Source organism: Dromiciops gliroides, chromosome 4, assembly GCF_019393635.1.
Source record: "Dromiciops gliroides isolate mDroGli1 chromosome 4, mDroGli1.pri, whole genome shotgun sequence".
Taxonomy (NCBI): domain Eukaryota; kingdom Metazoa; phylum Chordata; class Mammalia; order Microbiotheria; family Microbiotheriidae; genus Dromiciops; species Dromiciops gliroides.
In genome coordinates this window covers 101178489-101202981 of record NC_057864.1, presented here as the reverse complement: position 1 = coordinate 101202981, position 24493 = coordinate 101178489, and the positions used below count along the sequence as shown (strand labels likewise).

General features: G+C 42.4%; 1 protein-coding gene across 4 annotated transcripts; it reads right to left on the bottom strand.

Annotated features, from left to right (window-relative positions):
* Positions 1-212: 212 nt before the first annotated feature.
* TMEM183A (transmembrane protein 183A) lies at positions 213-23192 on the bottom strand. Of its 4 annotated transcripts, none has more exons than XM_043962460.1 (8): positions 22864-23192; positions 22620-22708; positions 18903-19100; positions 10276-10435; positions 9011-9191; positions 6438-6518; positions 1753-1908; positions 213-857 (listed from the first exon to the last, which is right to left on the bottom strand). In XM_043962460.1, exons 1-8 carry the CDS (start codon positions 23172-23174, stop codon positions 672-674), a joined length of 1362 nt encoding a protein of 453 aa, XP_043818395.1. In that variant the 5' UTR covers positions 23175-23192; the 3' UTR covers positions 213-671. The 4 variants fall into 4 exon arrangements, with proteins under 4 accessions (XP_043818395.1, XP_043818393.1, XP_043818392.1 ...); XM_043962458.1 differs by having other exon boundaries at positions 10276-10432; positions 18903-19061; positions 22619-22708; positions 22864-23128; XM_043962457.1 differs by having other exon boundaries at positions 18903-19061; positions 22619-22708; positions 22864-23125.
* Between the last annotated feature and the right edge of the window lie 1301 nt (positions 23193-24493).

The following is a 24493-nucleotide window of genomic DNA, read 5'->3' as shown; positions in this document are numbered from 1 at the left end:
TTTCAAATGCTCACTTTTCATCCATATATACAACTTGCTACCTTTTAATACATCCCAGGAAATCTCAAGTTCCAGCTTTATACAGAAAGCGTCTGAGATTTTTAAATGGTCAAAGGAGATTTAAAACAACAAATATCTCCATTTACACACACACACACACACACACACACACACACACACACAGAGGAAAAAAAAACATTATGATTAGATTCTGAGAACCCTACTACCTGTTTTATTTCCTGGAGGAAAGAAAATTCACTTATATGCTGATGGGCCAATACAAGATGCTACTCCACAAAGGAATGCAGAAGCTTTCCAGATTGGGGATTCAAAAATGCTGAGCTCTTCTCAAATCAAGATCATCCATTTTCATTGGGGTTAATAAAATAAAGGACACCAAACTCAATAGCACCAAAAAGGGCTTTTAAAGCAAAGAACAGGGCCAAGTTTCTCCTTTCAAATGCAGACTTTACATTAAAATAGGTTTACAAATCATTGATTGTTTCCCCCCTTGATTCTTCTGTTGCCCCAAGTGAGAGCCCCCAGAAATTGAGCAGCATCTGAGTTACTAACAGGAAAGGCAATCCAGCTGCCCCCTTCCTAGTTGTATTCTGATGACTAACGGATTATCCAACTGGCTCAGGGCTGCCCCCAAAGGCAGGAGGCAGTGACTAAGCTCTCAAGGAGAAGGGATACTGAGGATGCCACCAGTCAAAGAGACGAACACTGTGCACGGGGTCCAAAATGACTTGTACACCCTGTTCACTTCGCAGTTTCCGACCATTCTGGACAGGAGTGTCCTGGAACACCAGCCTCACTCGATGGTGCCTCATGTCAGTACTCACATTGATGGTAAACTGAAAGGAAAAAGCACAATGAGTAGTCCTATGAAGCAATCCCTCAAATGGAACAAGCTTGATTTGCTACAGATTATACTCTCCAAAAAAACAATCTAAAGAGAATTCAGATGCTGTTCAACTCCAACAAGGCAGCATCATTATTCCATAAAATTAAATTACTAAAACTGGCTCATAAAGAAATATCATTTAAGGTTAATTTTATAAACTCATCCCAGTTTAAGATCTTTAGGCTAAAAATAAAGACAACGATCCTTGAATATAAACCTAGATGGCACAAAAGACTAAATGTCATAATTTTTCTTCCTCTAGCTGCCAACCACATTATAAGAAATGGGACAATGTGCCAAAGGTATAGAAATAGCTTCATGGGAAGCTGACTCAAACAGTCTAGACTTTGCACAAGAGATGTCAACTTGCATCCCAGGTTAGAGATGCCATTCCATATGCACTGAGGCCCATCCTATGTCTAACATTTATTATTATCTTTCAAAACTAGAGCCTTTAATAAACGTTGTAGACCATTAACCTTCAACATCCAGACAGGAGAAATGGATCTCAACTGACTATGCTCTCCAAAAATCCATCTGTTTACAAGCCATGGGGTATCTGATTTGGAGGCTAGTGAACCGCCAGAACAATTAGGACGGTCTTTGCCCCCTTTATGCTCTCATTACTTTCTCGTCTCTCAAATCCTAGCCACAGTCAGTCCCTCAAGAGACATGAGAAGAGAACTGCAGAGTCCTCACCTACAAGTTCAGCCAAAGACTACATCACTGTCAGGCCTTCTTTCTTATCCTACTACACATAGTCTGGTTTCTTTTAGATGGACAGGCAGCTAGTACAAACGAATAGGGTTATTTAGTTAATGACTATCCTGCCTGTCTAAACTTACCAGGGTAAAAATCATGCCCATGACAATGGGGATAAAGATGAAATTGAGAGTGGTAACTTGTAGGAGGCAGCAGTCCTGGTCCGGGTTGGTGTGAACATCTTCATACTGAACAGGAGGCTGCAGTCCTCCCACACACTTACTCTTTAACCTGGGGGACTAAAGAGAAAAGAAAATGAACTCAGTGGACATCAGTGAGCAAACTATGCCTAACCTAATGACACCTGTTGTCTTTTGCTTCACGTGGCTTCTTACTCTGTATGGCAGAGGACTAGACTATAAAGTAAACAAAGACAAAACCAACAGCAGCTTATATATTCATGTAGCACTTTCTAATTTATCAAACACTTTCAAAGAATCTATCCTTAAGCATGATCCTAAGAAAGCAGGACACATGATATCCTAAGATTCACTAAAAAGGACAACAATCAATCTTACAAAAAGTACAGTTACATTCAACTTAGAATCAGTGTCAGAGGTGGGAGGGAACTTAAAAGGCCAACATTTTACAGATGAGGAAACTGAGAGTCAGCTATAAAACTAAACAACTTCCCAAGATCACACAGCTAGTGAGCAACAATAGAGACCAGAACGCAAGTCTTCTTACTCCTTCTACTGTGGCATCTATGATGGAGGACAGAAGCAGCCTGCTTGTTTGGGATATGAAAACAGATACACACACACACAGGTATATGCACATATATATGTGTATGTATGTATACATGTGTATATATACACATACATATATATCAAAATTTTATTTTAGTTGAATTAATAGCCTCATTTCTCAACAAACTTTTTTTTTTTTTAAGTGAGGCAATTGGGGTTAAGTGACTTGCCCAGGGTCACACAGCCAGTAAGTGTCAAGTGTTTGAGGCTGGATTTGAACTCAGGTACTACTGAATCCAGGGCTGGTGCTCTATCCACTGCGCCACCTAGCTGCCCCTCAACAAACTTCTAACCAGAGCTGATACAAGAAAAAACCTGTTACAATGAATATTATAGGGAGCGGCTAGGTGGCGCAGTGGATAAAGCGCCGGCCCTGGATTCAGGAGTACCTGAGTTCAAATCCGGCCTCAAACACTTGACACTTACTGGCTGTGTGACCCTGGGCAAGTCACTTAACCCCCATTGCCCTGCAAAAAACAAAAAAACAAAAAACAAAAACAATATTATAAATATGTTATATGTAAAATACTTAAAAATTATTAATGGTGCAAATTATTTCTGTTCTGCCAAATGACCAATAATAGATGATTTATTAAAATCTGCAATAAACTATTTTATTGGAAGGGTAGATTTTATTTAAATTAATTCAACTTGTTATAAGACTCGCCATGGGGTAACTAAGAAGCACAATGGATAAAGAAAGCACTGGCCTTGAATTCAGGAGGACCTGAGTTCAGATCCAGCCTCAGACACTTGACACTTACTAGCTGTGTGACCCCGAGCAAATAAATCACTTAACCCTCACTGCCCTGCCCAAAAAAAAAAAGACTCGCCCCTCCCCAAGAATCAGTATGAAATACTAGATGATAAAGTGTGAAACACCCCCTGCTGGGAGAGAGATTGCAGGGAAGTTCCGCCATGAGGAGAAAGCATGTGACTTGGAAACCATGTGACTTTAGCATCCAGAAGTTACCCAGAGTCCAGAAGTTACATCTATAGAACCACCCATGGGACCTGTCAATCAGAGCTACCAACCAATTAGCTTGGAGAGGGGGGGGGCAGTGTATGGCCCTGTTTCTGGTTTCACAAGGGGGATTCTGGAAGAAGCCCTGGAGGAGGGGTCTTCTGGGTTCCTGACCTCAGCTTGGCGGGTTGGATGCTGGGGTCTATTAGATAGTTACAGGAAGTTTGCCTTTTACCCCTCTCTCTCTCCTCACCAACTTCTGATGCACTTTAATAAATACTTAAAAGTCTGAACTCTTGCTAAAGCTTCTAATTTAAGGCAACCACTCATCAGATTTTAGACATCATAGCTAGAATTTTAGGCCCCTTACAAAAGACCTTGGTCCTAGCCCAGGAATTCTAAACCTTTTTTATGTCATGAACTCCTTTGGCATTCTGACAAAGCCTATAGAAACCTCAGAATGATGATTTTAAATGCATAAAATAAAATCTATAAGAATATAAAAGAAAACAATTATATTAAAATACAATTATCAATTATCAATTTTTTAAAGGTTCACGGATCCCAGGGTGAAGAACCCCTGTTCCAATCCCAGGCAGGTACTATTGTTGTGGCTATGGGGAAATCACTTAATTTCTGAACCTAAATTTATTCACCTCTAAAATGAGGATTGATATCCGGCTTTAATTCACAAAGCCATTCTGAGAAGCAGATTCATAAGAACTTCATGGATTTATCTTGCCTCTGTGACTCTGGGCAGTCCGCATAACGTTTCTGGACCCCCGTTTCCACGTCTGTAAAATGAGAAGTTGGACTGGAGAGCCTCTAAATTCTCCTAAATCTACAATCCTATGAACATGACAGGGCTTTGAAAAATTGAAATCATTAAAAAAAGAAGGATTACTAGTAACTGAAATAATAATAGAACTCCTAAATCTGTGGTAGGGGGTTGTACTCCATTTAGTTAATCAGTATTCCTGGATATCTAAATAAGCAAACTTGGAACCTCTAGTAAGATGCCAACCATTGGAACAAGTGCATGCTTCCTGCTGCTCTGTCAGCTATTAGTGGAGAGATCTGCTGTGTACAGAGATGGAGCAGAGGAAGATACTCAAACTCTGGTCACTATTCCTTGGAGAAATTAGACATTTTTTGAGTAAACGATTCTCAAGGTTGCCTTGTCATAGTCACTAAGTTCTTGTTCCTTATTTGTTAGGAATTTGTGATGTCCATCCTGACCCAACATCCCATCTTAGCATGATTCTGCCAAAGATGTTTCCGCAACATCTGACATTTGGCAAGAAGTTATGGGACTAAAGATATCTTAATAGCTATATATCAGGATGAAAAATTTGCCCTAGAAATATGATAAATACCCTTCAAACCAAATATATTTACATAAGCACACTCCTTTCCAGAAATTACCTAAAAATCAATCAAAAAGTGCAGTACTTTTGTAAAATGAACCACCCCCAAATGTCATATTAAACGGGGCAAACCTTATTTGCAAAGCAACTCAGTAGAATCTTGGGAGATGGGGGGGGCAGGCACGCAAAGCAGGCAGAGTGGTCAGAGGGAAAAGTCAATTAAAGAGGCTGGGCCTTAATGACAATTCCAACACAAAGCATTTGCCCTCTTGGACACCATGACTTTAAGTTAAACCTGAAATGTACCAGCTCTTCTGCACTCCAAATCCTAAAGAACCCACAAAATATAGGCACAAAAGATACTGTGATACTAGATACCGTGAATATCTGCAAACCAGCACCAAAACATTTGCTTTATTTGAATTATTAAAAAATGTAGGGGCAGCTAGGTGGCGCAGTGGATAAAGCACTGGCCCTGGATTCAGGAGTACCTGAGTTCAAAGCTAGCCTCAGACACTTAACACTTCCTAGCTGTGTGACCCTGGGCAAGTCACTTAACCCCAATTGCCTTACCAAAAAAAAAAAAATGTAACTAGTTCCTCTTTATATTATAGAGAAGGTAGGTGGCACAGTGGTGTGCCTGGAGTCAAGAAGACCTAAGTTCAAAACCAACCTAAGACACTTACAAGCTATGTGACTCTGGGCAAGTCACTAACCTCTGTCTGCCTCAGTTTCCTCCTCTGTACAATGGGGATAATAAAAGCACCCAGGATTCTTGTGAAGCTAAAATGAGATATCTGTAAAGCAAATTTTTTTGTAAACCTTAAGTGCTATACAAATGCTAGCTATTATAGCAGTAAATTATACATGTAATTTCACTTATGCAATCTTTCTATGCCATGTACCCCTAGAACAAAATGGAAGCAGAGCTAGCAGCACAGTAGTGGTTTAAGTTTAAATTCTAGGTCCCTCAGACAAATTTTCAAAGGGGGCTTGACCTAAAAATCTCAGACCATCATTTTGGTAGGCTGTGGGGTAACCTTATCTTTCTGAAAGTTCCCATTTGGTACAGAAGCCTTTTTGGCAAAAGCCACACCCTACATTGTGGGACCCTAAGATATATGCCATTCAACTCCTATGGGAGAACCCATTTGTAATGTCAGGATATATTTTTAAAAGGAAGAAGGACCTAAAAGGATTGTTAAAACAAAACCAACAGGGGATGCCTAATATAGCCAAGGAGAAAATCCTCAATTAGAACCAGCGTAAGCGGTCAGATTATTCCATCCAAAGGACTGGCTGCTTCAATTAAATTCTTAAAAGACTTAAAGAAAAGGAAAATGTCAGCTAACAGGAAATCCCCCAGAGTATGACAAAATTCTCAAGAAAGTACTGCTCTCAGGGTTGCTAGGTGGCACAGTGGATAAAGCACCAGCCTTAGATTCAGGAAGACCTGAGTTCAAATCCGGCCTCAGACACTTGACACTTACTAGCTGTGTGACCCTGGGCAAGTCACTTAATCCTCATTGCCCCACCAGAAAAAAAAAAGAAGAAAGTACTGCTCTCTGGGTCCCCCTGAAGTCCTAGACCCCACCACCCAACCCCAGCCCAATTACACATCCCCCCCAGAAACGCCGAGCAAGGACAGTGCTCACCAAACCCAAACGAGATATCAGAAGAGCTCATACCTGTTTTTTGAACTTGAAGTTAAATTCCCACATTGGTTCTTGTCTGTTCCCAACAATCTTTCTGTACCAGAAAAGCAGACACTGTTATAAGGAAATAAAAAACATCACAAGAGACTGTAAAGTGAAATAAAATCAGCAACAGCAACCTCCCTGCTTAACAGATCTGGTACCACCTACAGTGAGCATCATCTACAGTGGCACTGCAAGGCCCTGAGGGAGAGCCGCCCAGCTCATCTCTATTTTCCACATAAAACTAGACAATCCCAGGGCTGCCCAGCACCAAGAAGAGGGACCAATAGTGTTAACTTTAGAATCTGTCACAGTTACCCCCTGCTGCTCTCATTTTTAAAATACAGAGATGTGGGCTACAGAGACTGGTGCGTTCACCCTGCTCCAGGAGGCCACATCTCCATATTGAAAGTGAAGCTAGCCAGCAGCCACCAGGCAAGGTGCCAGCCAGGCTGTAAAGCCAGGCAGAGAAAATCCCGCCCGTGACAAAGGGAAACAGCTCAGGAGCTGCTCAGAGCAGAGGGCCCGTCTGAAAAATACCGTCAGGCTGCACTGGTTGTTGGTAAGCAGCCCTTGGGGGCAGCCAAGGTACAGCTAGGGTTAAGCACAAGAAGTGAAGTACCTCCCAGGGGGCAGGGGGTGGGTCGTCCGCCGTGCTGGCTGTCCTGCCCTTCAGACATGCCCTGTACGTCCTGCTGTTCCATCAAAAATAATGGGCTTGGCTTTAGGGGGTAAATACTTCTGCTGCCATCACAACGGCTCCAGTGTCCCACACAAGCTACGCTATTGAAAAGAGAGAGAGGGGAGAATCAAATACGAAAAGCTGGAGTCGAGGGCCAGGGGACAGTTCTACAGGCATGCCAGCAGCTCCCTGAATGCCATGCCACCATGCAGGGGTCACCTGCCACTTCGGTCCCCAAACCCTCTTGCATCTCAGAAACATCTAACACAAAGGCATAGAAGAAGCCATGGCGGCCTGAGCTTACTGGCCACTGCCCGGGTTTGGGTAAAACCCTCACTGTTGTTCCACTCCGGCTTTTTATATTTCATTTACTCCAATGTAACAAGCAGCAGTACAAATAGGAGAAGGGCATTTAAGATCAACTTAGCCATAGCATTTGCATTCTGCACTGGAGCCGCTAGGATGTGTCTCTAGGAATTCGCCCAACGTCACTCTAACTCCCTTTAACCAACAAAACTAGGCTTGTAAATTTACGGGATGAGCCCCAAGTCCACCACCAGCATAACTCTATGGTAAACATCTGGGAAGCTTATTATGTAAACACTACAAGTGGTACTCCATCCATCCACATTAGAAGCATAAGCAGCTGCTGAGTAAGAATTCTATTCGCCATGCATCCTGTTCCTGCCCTGAAGCCACCAGGTAACATGATGCTAAGCTGAGAGCTTTGCTGACAGCACTTCTATAGAATCCTGACTCTCAGGTTTCAGATGCCAAAGGGAAGGAAGGGAACTTCAAACTACTACAGTATATAATGCACATAATGCCAAACCGTCACCCAAGATCTGAAATGAAGGGGCAAGAAAGATTGTGTAACTTTCATGTTCATTAAAGAATCAGTATAAGACTTGAGAAGGCTTAGAAGAATGTTAGGTTGTAGAATGAGGGGCAGAGTAATCAAAGTGGCCTGCAATTCAATTCAACATCTACTGGCTGCCTACTATGTACAGAGCACTAGAGATATAAAGATAATTAAGATATGGCTCCTGCCTTCCAAAACTCAAGAAATACACATCTAGCGAGCAGGTGGGTATGAGTAACTAGGGAACAACCTAAGAGACTAATTCCCCAAAGGATCAGAGATGCCAAACTGCTCGGATAGAAGTAAAGTAACCATTTAGAGAGATTTCAAGGTGACCAGAGGAGAGATATTTGTTACTGAGAGACCTGTGTCCAATCAGATACTTGACTAGACATATAGGGCATAAAAGTAAAATAATTGGCAGACTTCTCAAAGACAGGAGGTTTCAAACAATTAAAAATCCAGTGTTCCAACATAGGTAGAACAAAACAAGGAAACCCTAGACCTTAGAGCTACAAAAAGCTTGCCCTTTCTTATCTGTCCAAGTTTTCATCTTGTTTTGTGACAAAAAGCATTTTATGCTATCCCTTTCTCAAAATATGTATTTATCCACATAAAGAAATCTATTCCTTCAATTCTCTTTTGGAAAATAAATTGTGTTGTCTTCTTCCTAGGCCAACCCCAAACAAAATTACCACCTAGAGTGTCCCAATATTCAACAAATAAATAGCTACCAAGAAAACAGGGAACTCCACTAAAAAAGCACAGCAAGGCTTTAAAAGTGAAGGTTGCGAAAAGCCATCCCAACAAGAAAGAAATATTTCAATAGAACAGACACTTCTAAACTAAGACAGCCAGTGTCGGTCCCCAGCAGGCCACAACCTTACTCCCTCCCGCTCCGGAACTCTGGCTGGGGACAAAAATCTTAATGGAAAATTGGTATAAAATGTGCCCCCAAAGGCACATGAGACCATTAGTCCCGAGCCCCATCAACAAGCTCCCCATTTCCCTCTTACTTACTTTGGAATTCTTTAAAGTGCTGGGAGTGGTCTCTGGAATGGCCGGATTCTTGGAGATTCGAGCAGCAAACGGCTCATACATGTGGTACAGAGACCGGATCACACATGCCCGGAGACAGCGCAGCTTCTCCATAGACTCCGGCCGCAGGCGGAGGGGCAGGTAGGCGTCCAGCGTGTAGTGCCTGAAACAGGACACGTTACCCATACCGACATGTGAACGATCCCACAACAGCATGCCAGACCAGGACCACTACACGGCTGAAACCACAGGAGCCAGAACTTGGCTATACTATCCCATTAAGGTGTTCTCAGCCAACCCACAATGTTCACACCCAAGAGCTGGCGTGTCCTATACCTCTCAGCCATTCTGCTTATTCCCATACAAAATACAGATGGATAATCTCCAGGTATCCATCTGTTATGCACTTTTAAGTCATCCTTGTTACCACTCTGGCTCCCTCTTCACTACTGGAATTGGAAACACTTAGAAGACTCCCTTTAAACTTGTAGAAACAGAAAAAGAAGATGAGTGAGGTGGAACACAAGAGCCAGAAGGACCGTGGCATAACAAAAATCTGAATGTCTACAGGTACCTTTCTGAGAATGAGCTTAAGTCATTTGCCAGAAAAAGTGAAGAAAGAAGAACAAACAGGGAAGAGAGAACTATCATCTTATCCTAGCTCTCTACCCTCCTGGGAAACTGCCTATAGACCTTTCTAAGCCCACTGCATCCTCACCTTCCCTTTTTCTATTGTACCCATATTCCCAGTAGTCAGGGCTGGGATTCTGATCTCTCCTTTGCAGCTCACAACTCCTACTGATACAGATACAGAGCAACACAAGCAAAAGGATGGCACAGTGGTGAAACCTGAAAATGGACTATAGGAGTTAAACTTCTCAGAAAGAAAAGAGGCACCGCTAATTCAATACATCAACTTGAGAGTCTAAGAAAACAGGTGTCTCCAGAACTTAACAAGTTTGACTAGGAAAGGCCTCATTTGAAAGGCCACAGAAAGGTCTTTGGGGGGAGCTTAGGGCATCACTCTGCAGAGGAAGCTGCCATGGTGAACAGGCACAGAAAGATAACAGCTCAGAGTTAGAAATGGTCAACAGAAATTAGAAAGGCATCCAAGAGGCAGGAAAATGCACACTACATGGGATAAAACACCAGGGGAAAGAAAGGATCCTCATCCAGGAGCAGTTCCAGCCATGGGCAGCACTGAAGTCAGCCATACAAACCATATATTAAGCTCACTTCAGTCGCACCTTCTATACAATCTGGTCCAGAAGGCGGCAGTGCAAGTGACGGTCCAGGCGTCCTTACAAATCAGAGAAAATTTCACTATGTCCTCAGGACGAATGTAGGAGGCCAATAAAAGCCAAATATCCATGGGATACTCTTCTCCAACAGCCCCCTCAGGGTCTTCTGAAAAAGAATGAAATAGAGTCAGAATCTCAGCCTTTTTCCTTCTGTAATGCAAATTTGTAGTGGAGGCTTTCTAACTACCTTCTGCCTTTTAGAAGCTAGTATTTTCCTAGGATAGAGAAGAGCTATTAGCTCCAGGGACAAAGGTAAGTCCTTTTAACATTTCCACAGACTAGTAGTCCTAACCTACCTCCTCCCTTTATTCCACATGATTCCCCCTTCAGCCTATTACAGTCCACACTCATCTTCTTAGTGTTCATACACATCACTCATGCCATCTCCGCTCACCAAGCCTTTGTACAAACCATCCCTCATTCATAGAACACATGCCCTCCTAAATTTTAACTCTTAGAAGCCTAAGGTTCCTTCTAGGGCCAGCACAAGCTACACTTTTTTTCCCTAAATTTAATAAAAGTTTTTTATTATTTTCCAGTTACATGTAAGGACAGTTTTCAACATTTGTTTTCATAGGATTTTTAATTCCAAATTTTTCTCCCACCCTCCTCCCCAAGATGGAAAGCAATCTGATATAGGTTATATATGTACAATCACATTAAACATATTTCTGCATTCGTCATATTGTGAAAGAAGCAAAATGGAAAAACCTTGAAAAAGAAGGGGAAAAAACCAGCCCAAAAGTAAAAACAGTATGGTTCGATCTGCATTCATAATCCACAGTTCTTTTTTTTGGGATGTTAAGAACATTTTCTATCATGAGTTCTTTGAAACTGTTTTGGATCATCGCACTGCTGATAAGAGCCAAGTCTATCAAGGTAGTTCATCACACAATGTTGCTGTTACTGTGTACAATGTTCTCCTGGTTCTGCTCATCTCAGTCAACATCAGTTCATATAAGTCCTTCCAGATTTCTCTGAAATCCTCCTGCTCATCATTTCTTAGAGCACAATAGTATTCCATTGCATTCATATACCACAATTTGTTTAGCCATTCCCCAATTGATGGGCATTTGCTCGATTTTCAATTCTTTGCCACCACAAGGAGAGCTGCTATAAATATTTTTGTACATGTGGGTCCTTTTCCCTCTTCTATGATCTCTTTGGGATACAGACCTAGCAGTGGTACCAATGGGTCAAAGTACCATAGCCCTTTGGCCATAGTTCCAAACTGCTCTCCAGAATGGCTGGATCAGTTCACAGCTCCACCAACAATGCATTAAGTGTTCCAATTTTTCCACAGCTTCTCCAACATTTATTATTTTCCTTTTCTGTCATATTAGCCAATCTGATAGGTGTGAGGTAGTACCTCAGAGTTGTTTTAATTTGCATTTCTCTAATCAATAGTGATTTAGAGCATTTTTTCATATGGCAATAGACAGCTTTGATTTCTACATCTGAAAACTGTCTATTCATATGCTTTGACCATTTCTCAATTGGGGAATGACTTACATTCTTATAAATTTGATATTTTTCCAATTATATAGATCTGATTTTATTTGTGTGGAAAGTGTTTCATAATTGTGTTCACAGAGTTCCTAGGTTTGTCTTGGGAGGTAGACTCCCAAGTATTTTATATTGTCTACAGTTACTTTAAATGGAATTTCTCTTTCTATCTCTTGCTGCTAAGCTTTGTTGGTCATGTATAGAAATGCTGATGATTTATGTGGGTTTATTTTATATCCTGCTACTTTGCTAAAGTTAATTGTTTCAAGTAGTTCTTTAGTTGATTCTTTAGGATTCTCTAAGTAGACCATCATATCATCTGCAAAGAATGACAAACTACACTTTTTAAGTCTTTCCTAATTCTCTTAGCTACCAGCCTTGAAGCCCTACCCCCAACACCTAAATGACCTTATCTATTCTGTCTGTACCTCTGCATGTACAAGGACGAGGTGTCCCCCACCAGAATGTAAGCTGTGAAGACAGATACTTTCATTTTTGTCAGTGCACCTCAGAATCAAACCCCTTTCTCCTTTTCTCTCTCTTCTCTATGCTCTTCCTCCCTCCCTCCCCCCCTTACCCCCCCCAACACAACTAAGGGAGCAAGGTCAAGTACTACTGTATTATCTTTATTTTACATTTGAGAAGACTATTCTAGAGGTTACATTATGGGCCAACATGGAACAGCCAATAGGTGTTAGGTTGCCCAAGCAAATCTAATATTCCTTTCTCTTTTTTCTTATTTATTTATTTGGGGGGGGGGAATGAGGGTTAAATGACTTGCCCATGGTCACACAGCTAGTTAAGTGTCAAGTATCTGAGGCCGAATTTGAACTCAGGTCCTCCTGAATCCAGGGCCAATGCTTTACCCACTGTGCCAGCTAGCTGCCCTATTCCTTTCTATTTCAACAAACATTTATTATATCACAGCTGCTTCCAGAAGACTTAATTAGGATTCAAATGACGTTCTTCTAAGTGTCAATTCTGCCACCATTCATCTAACTCTCTTTCAATTCAATAAGCATTTATCATTATTATTATTACTGTTAATCATAAAAAAAGCTAAGAAAGTCATCCTCAGATAAGGAGCCATGGATTCAAGTTTTGCCTCTGACATATTACCAGCAGCTGGGTAACCCTCAGGAAATCACTTAAATATTTAGTACCGCAAGCAACTCTCTGAGATTATAAATTATAGAACAGTTGCTGATGTTTTCCTAGAAGGTTTCTCACTGGGAAGAGCCAATAAAAATCACAGACCCAAAGTACTCATAACAAAACTTACCATATTATGGTGCTTTATGTTTTACAAAGCACTTCTCTGATGGTCACAACAACCCTATAAAGTGCATGCTATCCTTATTCCCATTTTACAAATGAGGAAACTAAACCTCAGGGGGTTCATTGATTGCCCAAGTGTAAGGGGCTAAAATCCTAGCTATACTGTCTAAAATATCTAATGAGTGGTCGCCAATAAATTATAAGCTTTAGCAAGAGTGTTTAAGTATTTATTAAAGAACATTAGGACCTAATGATCAGAGAGAAAGGTAAAAATCTAACTATTTATAAGAGACTCCATCATCCAACCTGCCATGGCAAGGTCAGGAACCAAAAAGACCCAATGTTTCCTTCTTCCTCCCAGAAGCCTCCTGTGAAACTGGGAACATCCTGTACACACACACACACACACACACACCCCTCAAAGCTAATTGGCTGGTAGCTTTGATAGACAGTACCCACGAGCAAACATCACTTCCTGATGCCAAGGAAGAGCCGCATGGCTTGCCCTCAGACTCCTTCTCCTCATGGTGGAGCTTTAGGTGGTGTCACTCCAATCGTTACACCTGCTAATGTCAGAAGGGGAATCTAAACCCAGGTCCTCCAGTCTCCAAGTCCAGTGCTCTCTCCTCTACAACATGATAGCCCTATCAAAGGTTTACAATGTAGCAGGCAAAGTGCTAGGGACACAAAGTTTAACGTAACAGTTCCCACTCTCAAGGAACTAAGATTCTAGGAGACCAACTGACTTTAGACTGGCTCTAGAGTAAAGGAGCCTAGGTTCAAATTACATCTCTGAAAACACCTGTGTGGGCACAAGTGATTCACTTAACCTCTATGGGACTCAGTTCCTTTATCTGTAAAATGAGAAGGTTAGGCAAGGTATCCTCTGGGGTAACTTGGGTTTCCTCATCTATAAAATGGATCCTCCCCACCATGGCCAACGTTATCCCATCCTGTCTCCCCTGCCTCAATTAACTCCAGTGGCTCCCTAGTACCTCCAGGATCAAATATAAAATTTTCTGTTCAGCATTCCAAGCTCTTCATAACCTGTATCCCACTCTACCTTTCTTACACCTTTTAACAACCCCCTTCTACACACTCTTCGATCCACTAACAACTAGCCTCAAACAAGACACATTACCTCCCAATTCCAGGAAATGTCAATGATCAGCCCACATACTTGCAATGTTCCTCATCATCTCTGCCTCCTGGCTTTCTGAGTCCTAGCTAAAAGTCCACCTTCTACAGGAAGCCTTTTCCCATCCCCTTAAATTCTAGTGTTTTCCCTGTGTTATTTCCAATTTATCACATCTATTGAGAAGATGAAAATTAAAATGGATCCTCTGCCATTTTCTTATTGACCCTATTTAGAAATAATTCGTTTTGCCTTGTACCTGCTTAAGACATGGTTCTTTGTCTCTGAACTTAGTTCAGAGTTCAACTGGCTTGTAATAGGTTAAGTTAAAAAATTCAGCTCTCCTGCATCAAGGAAATTTAAGTGACCTTGGAAAATGTGTGAGAAAGCAAGGAAGTTTGGGTCTGACATCTTTATCCCTCCAAACTACCCTTAAAGGATGTCTGGTCTGCTGTCCAAAAGCCCAGGCTGCTATTCTCACACCTGCACTCAGACAATGAGTACTTCTTAGTCTTGTGAGAGATTAGGCTTCATAACAAAACTTCCAGTCAATCATGATGTTCCCTGTCCCTCTGCTCTGTAACCAATCCTGCTGCCCTTAATTCCATGATGCTATCTACTCTGCTCTGTTCTTTGTTCTGAACTATATAAGGGGAACTGTCCTCTTGCTTGGGGCCTTTGGCATTAATGAAAGTGTCATGAACCCATTTATTGACAGGTAACCTGCCCCTGCTAATGAATGTTACCTTACCCAGAGACCTGCCTCCTGGTTTTCATGTCTCTCCCATCAGACTAAGCTACTCAAGGGCAGGAATTGGGTTTTGCCTTTCTTTGTACCCTCCGTGCCTAGCACAGTGCCTGGCAAATAGCAGATACTGATTGATTTACTGTTGTTGGGAAAAATTCCTCTCCTTCAAATCACCTCACTGGATCTGGCAAATTTTCTGCGCTCCATTTCTGTTCCAAGAATATCCCTCAAAACTCCTTTCCAAGTATGCAACCCCAATGTCAATTCTGGTGAGCTGCTCCTCCTTTCCAGCCTTACTTAACTGGTCCCCTAACCTATTCTTGTTTGTTCCTTCTGTAAGTTTTTCTAACTGGCTGCTTCATGACATTCCTCTCTAGTTTCTTTATCCTTTAAAAGTTTCATTTCTCTAAGCATGTCTTCTTTTCTCTCCCCATCTCTAGTCACCAACACTTTTAACCTTCAGTCACCACAGACAGCTCTGACTCCCTCTTCCAGGAGGTCACCACTCTCTTCTGTCGCCTAATCCCAGAAGTTAGTGTTCCATGTATATATTTCCTAGCATCATGACTGTTCAGAACCAATGTTAGCCCATTCAATTCCCATGTGTTCATGAAAGACAGGAGAATGAGATCAGACTCTTTTCCCCATATAAGTATATTGACTTTCATATGGCATGGGGCTAACAAGAACTTTCTTATTTAAAAGACAAAGTACAGCAATGCCTGAATGTCAGGGGTGAGCATCAATAACATAACTTCTTTTGAAGGAGAAGAACTGGTTAAATTGGTAAAGCTGTATGACATTCTAACATCTTAATGTTGTTAACTGGAAAAGTGTAAGAACTGAATGAAAATGGACTTAGCTGCAGAGAAACACTAACTGAATGCATATACAAACTACAAGTGTGCCATAACAAGATGGAACTAGACTAGAGTCCAAGTGACTGGAGGCAATCACAAAACATCTGGATATCCCTTAGGACAAATTTCAACACTACTTCAGATTCCCTGGTGCCCAACACTATCTGGGTTCACTGTCTTCTTTGACAGAATGAGGGCAGCTGGACAAGGATTTCTCACAGAGAATGATTTCTCATTTGTTTTTAGCAAAATGGTACAGGATTAATTTTTGTACCATATAAAACTTCAATGTGCCCTGACTGTGCAGTAAACCTATGTCCAGTATTACAACTGTGCATTGCTTTTTTCTGCAATAAAGCTAAAAGGATAATTCAATTTAAGGAGTACTGACCTCAAGCATCAATTAGTTCTTATTACAAATGAACCAAAGACTCAAGTGCTATGTGCCAAGTGTGCACAGGGCTCTCACAAGTAATAAATAACTTTACATTCAACTAATTAACACATGTTTTTATTATTCACCTCAAAAATGTGCTTTTTTCCTCTTGCTAATGTGCAACTGAGGAAAGTAGGACTGGCTATAACCATGGTGAAGAGAAGCAGGAGGGTGGCTGAAACAGGTGAGGGGAAAATGCTTTTTGAACAGACCACAGATGGTTAGGTTGGGAATAGGAAACTATCTCAAAGTCCTGTTAATTTCACAAATGCATTAGCATGCAATGAACTGGAAATTGTTGAAAAACTTTGAACTAGAACTTAGCTGAAGACATTTAACACTGCCTTTAACATGACAAAAAACAAACAACCCACCCAACATCAGAGTATTTATCAGGAAAGTGTCTTGAACTGGACCTTAAAGATAAAGGACTTGGACAAGCAAAAGTCAATAGGAAGACATTCCAGATGGTATGAGAACAGTCTGAGTAAAACCAAGGTGGAAGGAACAAGTAAAGCATGTTTGGGGGGACAGTAAAGAAATGCACTTAACTGAAATGGAAGTCTCATGTTGGAGAATAGGCAGAGGTGTGTTTGAATAGATAAAAGTGGAGACAATAAACAGAAGAGCACAAATATCAAATCTGACCCAGTAAGCAACAATTTCAAGAATTGTGGAATTACACATTTCATTATAACAGATTATGTACCATTTTAAGGTTAACAAGGCTCTCCCAATAACCATTCTGGGAGGTAGATTATGCAAATATCAATGACTATTTTATAGGTAGGGAAACTAAAGCTCAGAGAGGTTGAGTGACTTTTATCTGTGGTCTTACAACTATTGTCTGAGCCAGGATTGAAAATCAGGTCTCCTGGAAAAAAGGTCCTATATAAACAAAAATATTTATAATAGCACTTCTTGTGATAGCAAAGAGCTGGAAACAAGAATAGATCAATAAAATCCAGTATACAGATGTAATGAAATAATTATAAGAAATGAAAAATACAAACAATTTAGAAGATTAGTATGAACTGATGAATAAAGCCAAGCAAAACCAACAATTCACAATGCAAAAAAAACACAACGGAAAACATTACTGAAAGACATCAAAACTCTAATTAATCATACTTCAGAAGACTTAAAGCAAAGCATGGCTTCCTCCTCCCAGCAGAGAGGTGGTGGACTACAGGGGTGGAATGAGGCCTACCAACCTCAAATATGGTTAATGTCTTGATTTGTTCTGCTCAACTGTATTTCTGTTACAAGGGAGGGTTAAATCATTGAAAATAACAGTGCTATTTTACCAATAAGACACATTCCTAAAATAATTTAGGGTTTCTGGTTCCAATCCAGGACCCTTTCCACCATACCACAGTCAGAAGTGAGTTATGAAAATATAATATGTTGGGAAAAGTAATCTGGCAGCTATAGATCAAACTGAAGGTTAAGTACCTATGACAGAAACCCAAGCTGGTGATGAAGTATGTTTAGATTACAGTGGTTATGGAAACAGACAGTAATGATCAAACCTGAGATATTGTGGAGAAAGAATGAGGATTTGGTAACTGGATTTGGATGTGTGACATGAGGAAGGGAAAAGAAATGAGTTCAGTATTTGACAAGCTTAGTTTAGGATAATAATGGAATATCTAACTGATAACATAAGCAGACAGATTAAACTAGAAGTGTACCCACATTATTTCTGTGTGTAACATAACAAATTTTGGCACTTTATCAATAAACAAGCACTTATATTCTATGCCAGGCACTATGCTAGGTGCAGGAGCCACAAATACAAAATGAAATGTTCCTTACCTCAAAGAGGTTATAATCTAGGAACATTCAATTTAGCATTTTATTTTATTTTATTATTATTATATTGTTCTCTAATTGTTTCATTTGTTTAAAATATAGCCTCAACTAAATTGTAAGCTCCCTGAGGAAAAGAACTGTCATATATTTATATAAACCTACAGCACCTATTAATCAAAAAGCAGACATGTAATACTGAATAAAACTAAAGACTTGTAATTTTGTCTGATAACAAAATCAGTTGATATACATACTTCTTTGGAGTGGCAAATGATACTAAGAGCACTGAGGGCCAGGAAGACCCAGCCCCCTCAGACGCCTACCTCTGACACTGACTAGGTATGTGACCATGAGCAAGTCACCTAACCACTCTGAGCCTCAGGCAACTTTCTAAAATGAAATGTAGAGTCTGCATCCCTGGAAGGCGTTCACAAGCCAGCTCAATCACAGGCACTTGACAGACTGATGTACACTTATTTGAGAAAACCAAGTTTCTGCTATATCTCTCCTGCCTTACACCCTGGATAACCAGCAGGGTTGTGTTCCAGAACAATTATGCAGGGTATTAGTAGTGACTGCTCTAATGGTCATACATCACCTTACACGTTTGGAAAAAGTTAAACACAACAAGAATAAATGATTTACATCCCTACTTTCATAAGCACCTACATAGCTTCCTCAATGATTTTTGATTCTAGAAACCTCTCCTGGTACTTTCCTTAAAACTGCTGATAAGGCAGCTACCATGGGTCATAGAAAGAAATGATCGAGACCAGTGCAAAGTGTGCCCCATACCTTTGTGCCTCTTGCTTTTCTTTTTTCTGGAGACAGTCTGCTCATGGATGCTCTCCTCTTGGGCATCCATCTCATCACTGCTGTCACAGGGCTCCCCAGCTCCAGAGAAAACTTCTTCTGTGGGGACCTGGGAGGCTTCCAAGCCACACAAAGATTTCACTAGGAGACAGGAGAGCAAGATGAAACAAAATCCCACCCAGGAGCACAAAACAATCCAGTCAAGCTGCCATAACCTAAGACATGCAGAACATGGCACGGGAAATTAAGAGAATCATTTTTAGAGAGCACGCTAACAATATACTCAGTAATCCCATTATTAAGAATATACCTTCAGGGGCAGCTAGGTGGTGCAGTGAATAGAGCACCGGCCCTGGATTCAGGAGTACCTGAGTTCAAATCCGACCTCAGACACTTAACACTTACTAGCTGTGTGACCCTGGGCAAGTCACTTAACCCCAATTGCCTCACTTAAAAAAAAAAAAAAGAATATACCTTCAGAGCATTGTCAAACAAACCAAAAAAATCTGTATTTAGGGGTTGTCATTTGCAACACCAAAAAACCTTAAACAACAGTAGAAAAATGGCTATGTATGGAATATTATAATGCAATTCATGACAAATATGAATAATACATGGAAACATACAATATAAAGAAAACAGAACTTAAAAGACAATATGTACACTGACTATGACTATGCAAAAGGCAACAAGGAGTAACAAACATAAGGCCAAGGCAGAAAAATATGCTAACAAAGTAACAACTGATGTTTAAAAGTAAAAGAAAAAAAGACTCAGCAGCATGAGCCAATATGATGTGGAAAAGAATGGCTGTACTTCTTAAAGCTGGCAATTTAACTCCAGAAAACTAGATGATGTTTTTTCCACAAATATTTTTTAATCCACAAAACAATGAATAGTCTCTTAAAAAGTCCCAACTTGAAACAACCTAGAAAAGGTGACCCTCTTCCTTGACAAGACTAAGACTTATGCCTTTGATACTATCCCCCTGAAATTTCTTCTGTCTTCAAGCTTTATTTACTAACATTCCCTAGTACCTGGAAACAAGCTCAGGTTTTACATATTCGTTATGAAATCTTCACTTGTGCCCTCAAGCTTATTTGCCTATACTGCTCCTATCATTAACTGACAGATTCATAGGAAGAAGTCTATAAACCAACCTCTTCACTTCACAAACCACTCCCTTCTCCACCTCTAGTAATTTGCCCTCTGACTCCACCACCCAAAAGAAATTGCTCTTAAATGCTAAATTTTATGTCCTTTTCTCAAATCTCTTTGTGCTCCTTTCCCTGTTTCCTCTCTGCAACTTTGATATTAGTTCTTATTCCTGGTGCTTCTGGGAATACTGTTCTTTCCTCCTCTTTCCAATTTCTCCTCAAGTTACATTTACTGGATCATCCTTCATCCCTTATCCGCCAGGGTGATTAATAAAGCTCAGTTCCAGGGCCTGTTCCTTCCTTTCTTATGATGATCTTCCACTCCCATATCTATAAACCCAACACTAATTTCTCTCCTAAACTCCATTCATGCAGCTTTGATTGCTGGATGTCTAGCAGAACCACCATCTACCTGGATGCCCCAAATGGCATCTCAGGCTCAACATGTCCAAAACTAAATTCAGTTTCACACCACCCCCACTTTCTCCAAATTACCTAGATCTGTAACAAACTCTTAATCATTCCTTGATTTTTCCTTATTTATCATCATCCATCTATCAATCATTTCCCAATCCTGTTGATTCTGCCTCCACAACTTAGGTCTTTTTTATCTTCTCTCTCAAAGTCATCACCTTCAGGACCTGCACTGTTTCAATTGCCTCCAAACTGATCATACTTGTTCTAGTCACTCCCCTCTCCAATCACTCCACACAGTGGCCAAAATAATTTTTTTAGACAATGAATAGAGTGCTGGACCTGGGATCAGGAAGAGCTGAATTCAAGACCTGTCTGCCTTAGTTTCATCATCTGTAAAATAGAAATAATAACAGCACCTACCTCCCATGGTTGTTGTGAAAATAAAATGAGAAAATATTTGTAAAGTGCTTTGCCAACCTTAAAGTGCTCTATAGTGGTAGTTATCATTATTATTTCTATTACTAAAACACAAACTCACCATTCATTTCCCTGCTCAAAAGCTCCCCTCACTGTTCAATATACAACAACCTCCTTAGCCTGGCACTTTGATACTAACTACCTTTGATAACCCCTTTTTCTAGCCTTATTACACATTACCCCCTTCACACATTCTACTCAATAGCCCAACCAGACCAACAGCTGTTCCTGGGACTCAAGATTCCATCTCTCAATTCTGAGGCATTCGAATAACCGAGCCTCATTTTCCATCACATTCGCTATTCAGAAGCTTTTCAAGGCTCAGTTTCTTCTATGACATTTGCTCCGATCAACCCCATTAATGATCTATCCTTCCTACAGAGTTACTTGCTCTCCCTTTCCCTTTTTAAACTGCCCTGTATTTAGGTAATGTGTGCCTGCTATATATACTGCCAGTAAGAGGCATGCTCAGTAAGGACTAGGACCAATTCGTTTCTGTACCTGCATCTGCAGCACCTAGCACAGTGGGTGCTCAATTGTTTCTTGAACCTGAAGCAAAGGGAACATATTACTTTCATGCTACCCCATGATTTAATTCATTTAGTAAAATGGATGACAAATTCTGGAGCAGCTAGGTGGTGAAGTAGATAGAATGCCACCCCTGGACTCAGGAAGATTCATCTTTCTTTCTGATTTCAAATCTGGCCCCAGACACTATTTGTGTGACCCTGGGGCAAGTCACTTAACTCTTTTTGCCTCAGTTTCTTCATCTAGAAAATAAGCTGAATAAGGAAATGGCAAACCACTTCAGTACCTTTGCCAAGAAACTCCAAATGGGGTCAAACGGGACAAATTCTCATGTGATTCACCTCATCTACTGTAGTGGAGAAAGTGTGGGAAAACACAGAGAACCTGCCACAAAGTCAGTAAAGCCTGGATTTCAGTCCCACCTCTGATACATTGTGACCCTGGCAAAGAAAGAAACTTACTCAAGTTCTCAGTCCTCTAGGCAACTTCTCTAAAGTCATGAATTGCAAAGAAGGTGCCAACCTATATTTGTATAAGGAGTTTCCTCCTCCTGGAGTTCCCAACTGCAGTGAAATCGCTAGTCTAAACCTCTTCTTTATTATTATCATACACGATATTCCAAAAGTCTTCGTTAAGTTTTAAGCTGTTAAAGTTTAAAGACTTTTGGAACACTCAGTATACAGCACCCAGGGAGCAGCATATCTTCAACCTGAAAGGGACTGCATATTACAGAAGTTCCGGGAACTAAAGGACAAAAAGACAAAGGCAAATAAGAAAAGAAAACTCAGGGAAAATATGTGAGGGGAAATAACCAGAAACCAAAAGGGATAAATTGGAAGGCAAGTAAACGAAGACCGAGGGAGAAAACTCAGAAAGCAATAAAGGTACCAATAAGGACAGGAGAAAAATCCCTCCTACGTAAAACGCTGTTTCTGGCTATTCCCTCCACTCTCGGCTCCCCGGGGAAGGCCCTTCTTCGAGGATGATACGAGGGGAACAAACAACTTTATGACAACATTCTCCAGGGAGAAGAGGAACTTCAAAGCAGCCGCGCTGCAGTACGAAGGCCGGGGCTCACTGGTTGGGGCCCCTGGCGGCCGCAGCACCCCCAAAACCTACCTTCCTGCTGAATAGCATTGGCAACAGCTTTTTTGACTCGTCCAGACTTCACGACCGCCGGATCCGAGTTGGCATAATCTGCCACCGTCACTGAAAAACAAGACCGGCTCTCACCACGGCGGCCCTCCCGGCAGGTGTCTCTCCCTCCTCCGTCCTTCCGGTGCGGCTCGCCCCTTCCCCGCGCCTTGGCTCCATCTCAGCCTCCCAGCCTCCCCGCCGTCCCCTCCCCTCTCCCTCGCTCTCACCTCGGCCGGAACAGGCGTCGTGGGCCCGGAACTTGAGCCGTTTCCCTCTCTTGGGCATGGCGGCGGGCTCGGGGCGGGGACAGCCTCGGCCTAGCGGGCCGGGGCCCCGGGCCATGTCTCGGGCCGGCAGGAAGGCCCGAGGAGCAGAGGACCAGTTCCTCCCGGCTCCGCGTCCATCCCACACCCAGAGCCCGCAGTTCTCGCGAGACCTCTGCCTCCCAGTCCTGCGTCGCTCCACGTCCTGTCGCGTTCGCCGCCGGCGCCCCTCTAGCCGAACCAATCCCGACAGGGTCCGAGGGCGATGACGTCATCCCCTAGCTCCAGGCGAACGGGCGAGACCAAGAGGAGGAGGAGGGGGACCGAACTTCCCCCCCCCTCGGGGCGTGGTTTGTTCCCTCTTTCCGAGCCGCGCCTCCCGGGCCTGCGGCGGGCCTGGCGTCCATTCTATCATATATTTGCACCCAGAGGCGCCGGGATTCTAGGAACCGGCTTCGGTACTTCGCAACGTCCCCGGTTCTCCTGGTGCTGGCCTCGGGTGCGGGGGCCATAAAAAAAGAGCCGACATCTACGTTGCGCTTTACTGCTTACCGAGCGCTTTCCTCATAACCCCCGGGCGGGCAGCATTATTACGGCCCTTTTATAGATAAGGAAACGGAGGCCTGGGGCTGGACGGACGGTGGCCCTCCCGCTGCCTCCCTCTCCCGAGCAGGGCACATAAAACGCTTTAAACCCGGAAAGCGCTCCATTGACACCAGGGGTCACTGCGGCGAGGCCGAATAGTCTAAAGGCCTCGTGGAGCCCTGACCCTGCCGCAGCTGGCCCCGGGGTGACCTCAGACGAACACAGCCCCCACCCCCAAGCCCAGCTTCTCCACCTGCAGGTTTGGACCAGAGACCCTCTTAAGTAAGCCGGACCTCCGGGAAGCCACATGGCCCGGAGTCGCTTCAAAGCCGACTCCGCGCCCTAGGGCTTTTTCACTGCACCCGGAGAGCCCAGTAAGAAGAAGGTAGCTTTACCGGCAGGTTGCCCATCTAGCCCCCGGCTACATTTACAGCCTTTCTTTGCCCGAGCTGGACCACGAGGGTGTTGGTACCTGCTTCAGGGCTCCTGTCGGCTCATCAGTAACCACCCCCATCCCCAAATTCACAAGATGATAACATTTAGAGGTAGTAGGGAGCATTTAGGTCAGCCTCCTTATTTGAGATACCTTGGGAGAGGAAGTAACTAGCCTAAGGTCACAACGGCAATACGTAGTAGGTCATCTCAATAAAAATCCAGTATCTTTTCCACTGAACCCCGATGTTAGCACCATCCTGTCAGGGCCTCAGATTGGAAACCTAGGAGTGGGCCTGGATTCCTCACTATCGCTCACCCCACCCCCCCAAGCCCAAGCTGTAGCCAAGGCATGTCGATTTCACCTTTGCAACATACATCTCTCAAATGTCACACACACCACCACCACCCTCCCCTGACACATATGCCACTAGTGCAGGCCCTCACTATTTCACACCTGGACTAGTGTGATAACCTGCCCTTGTGGCTGCCTATCTCTAATCTCTCTCACTCCCAATCCATTCCCCATTCAGCTGCTAAAAGTGGTTTTACTAAAACACAGATCCCATCACGTCAC

Excerpts from the sequence above, each read along its gene's own strand:
- TMEM183A (XM_043962460.1), bottom strand. The coding sequence starts at position 23,174 with ATGACGTCATCGCCCTCGGACCCTGTCGGGATTGGTTCGGCTAGAGGG. Across the intron at positions 22,709-22,863 it reads CGACGCCTGTTCCGGCCGAG|TGACGGTGGCAGATTATGCC; the intron begins GTGAGAGCGAGG and ends CTTGTTTTTCAG. Across the intron at positions 858-1,752 it reads TGGGCATGATTTTTACCCTG|TTTACCATCAATGTGAGTAC; the intron begins GTAAGTTTAGAC and ends TTTTCCTTTCAG.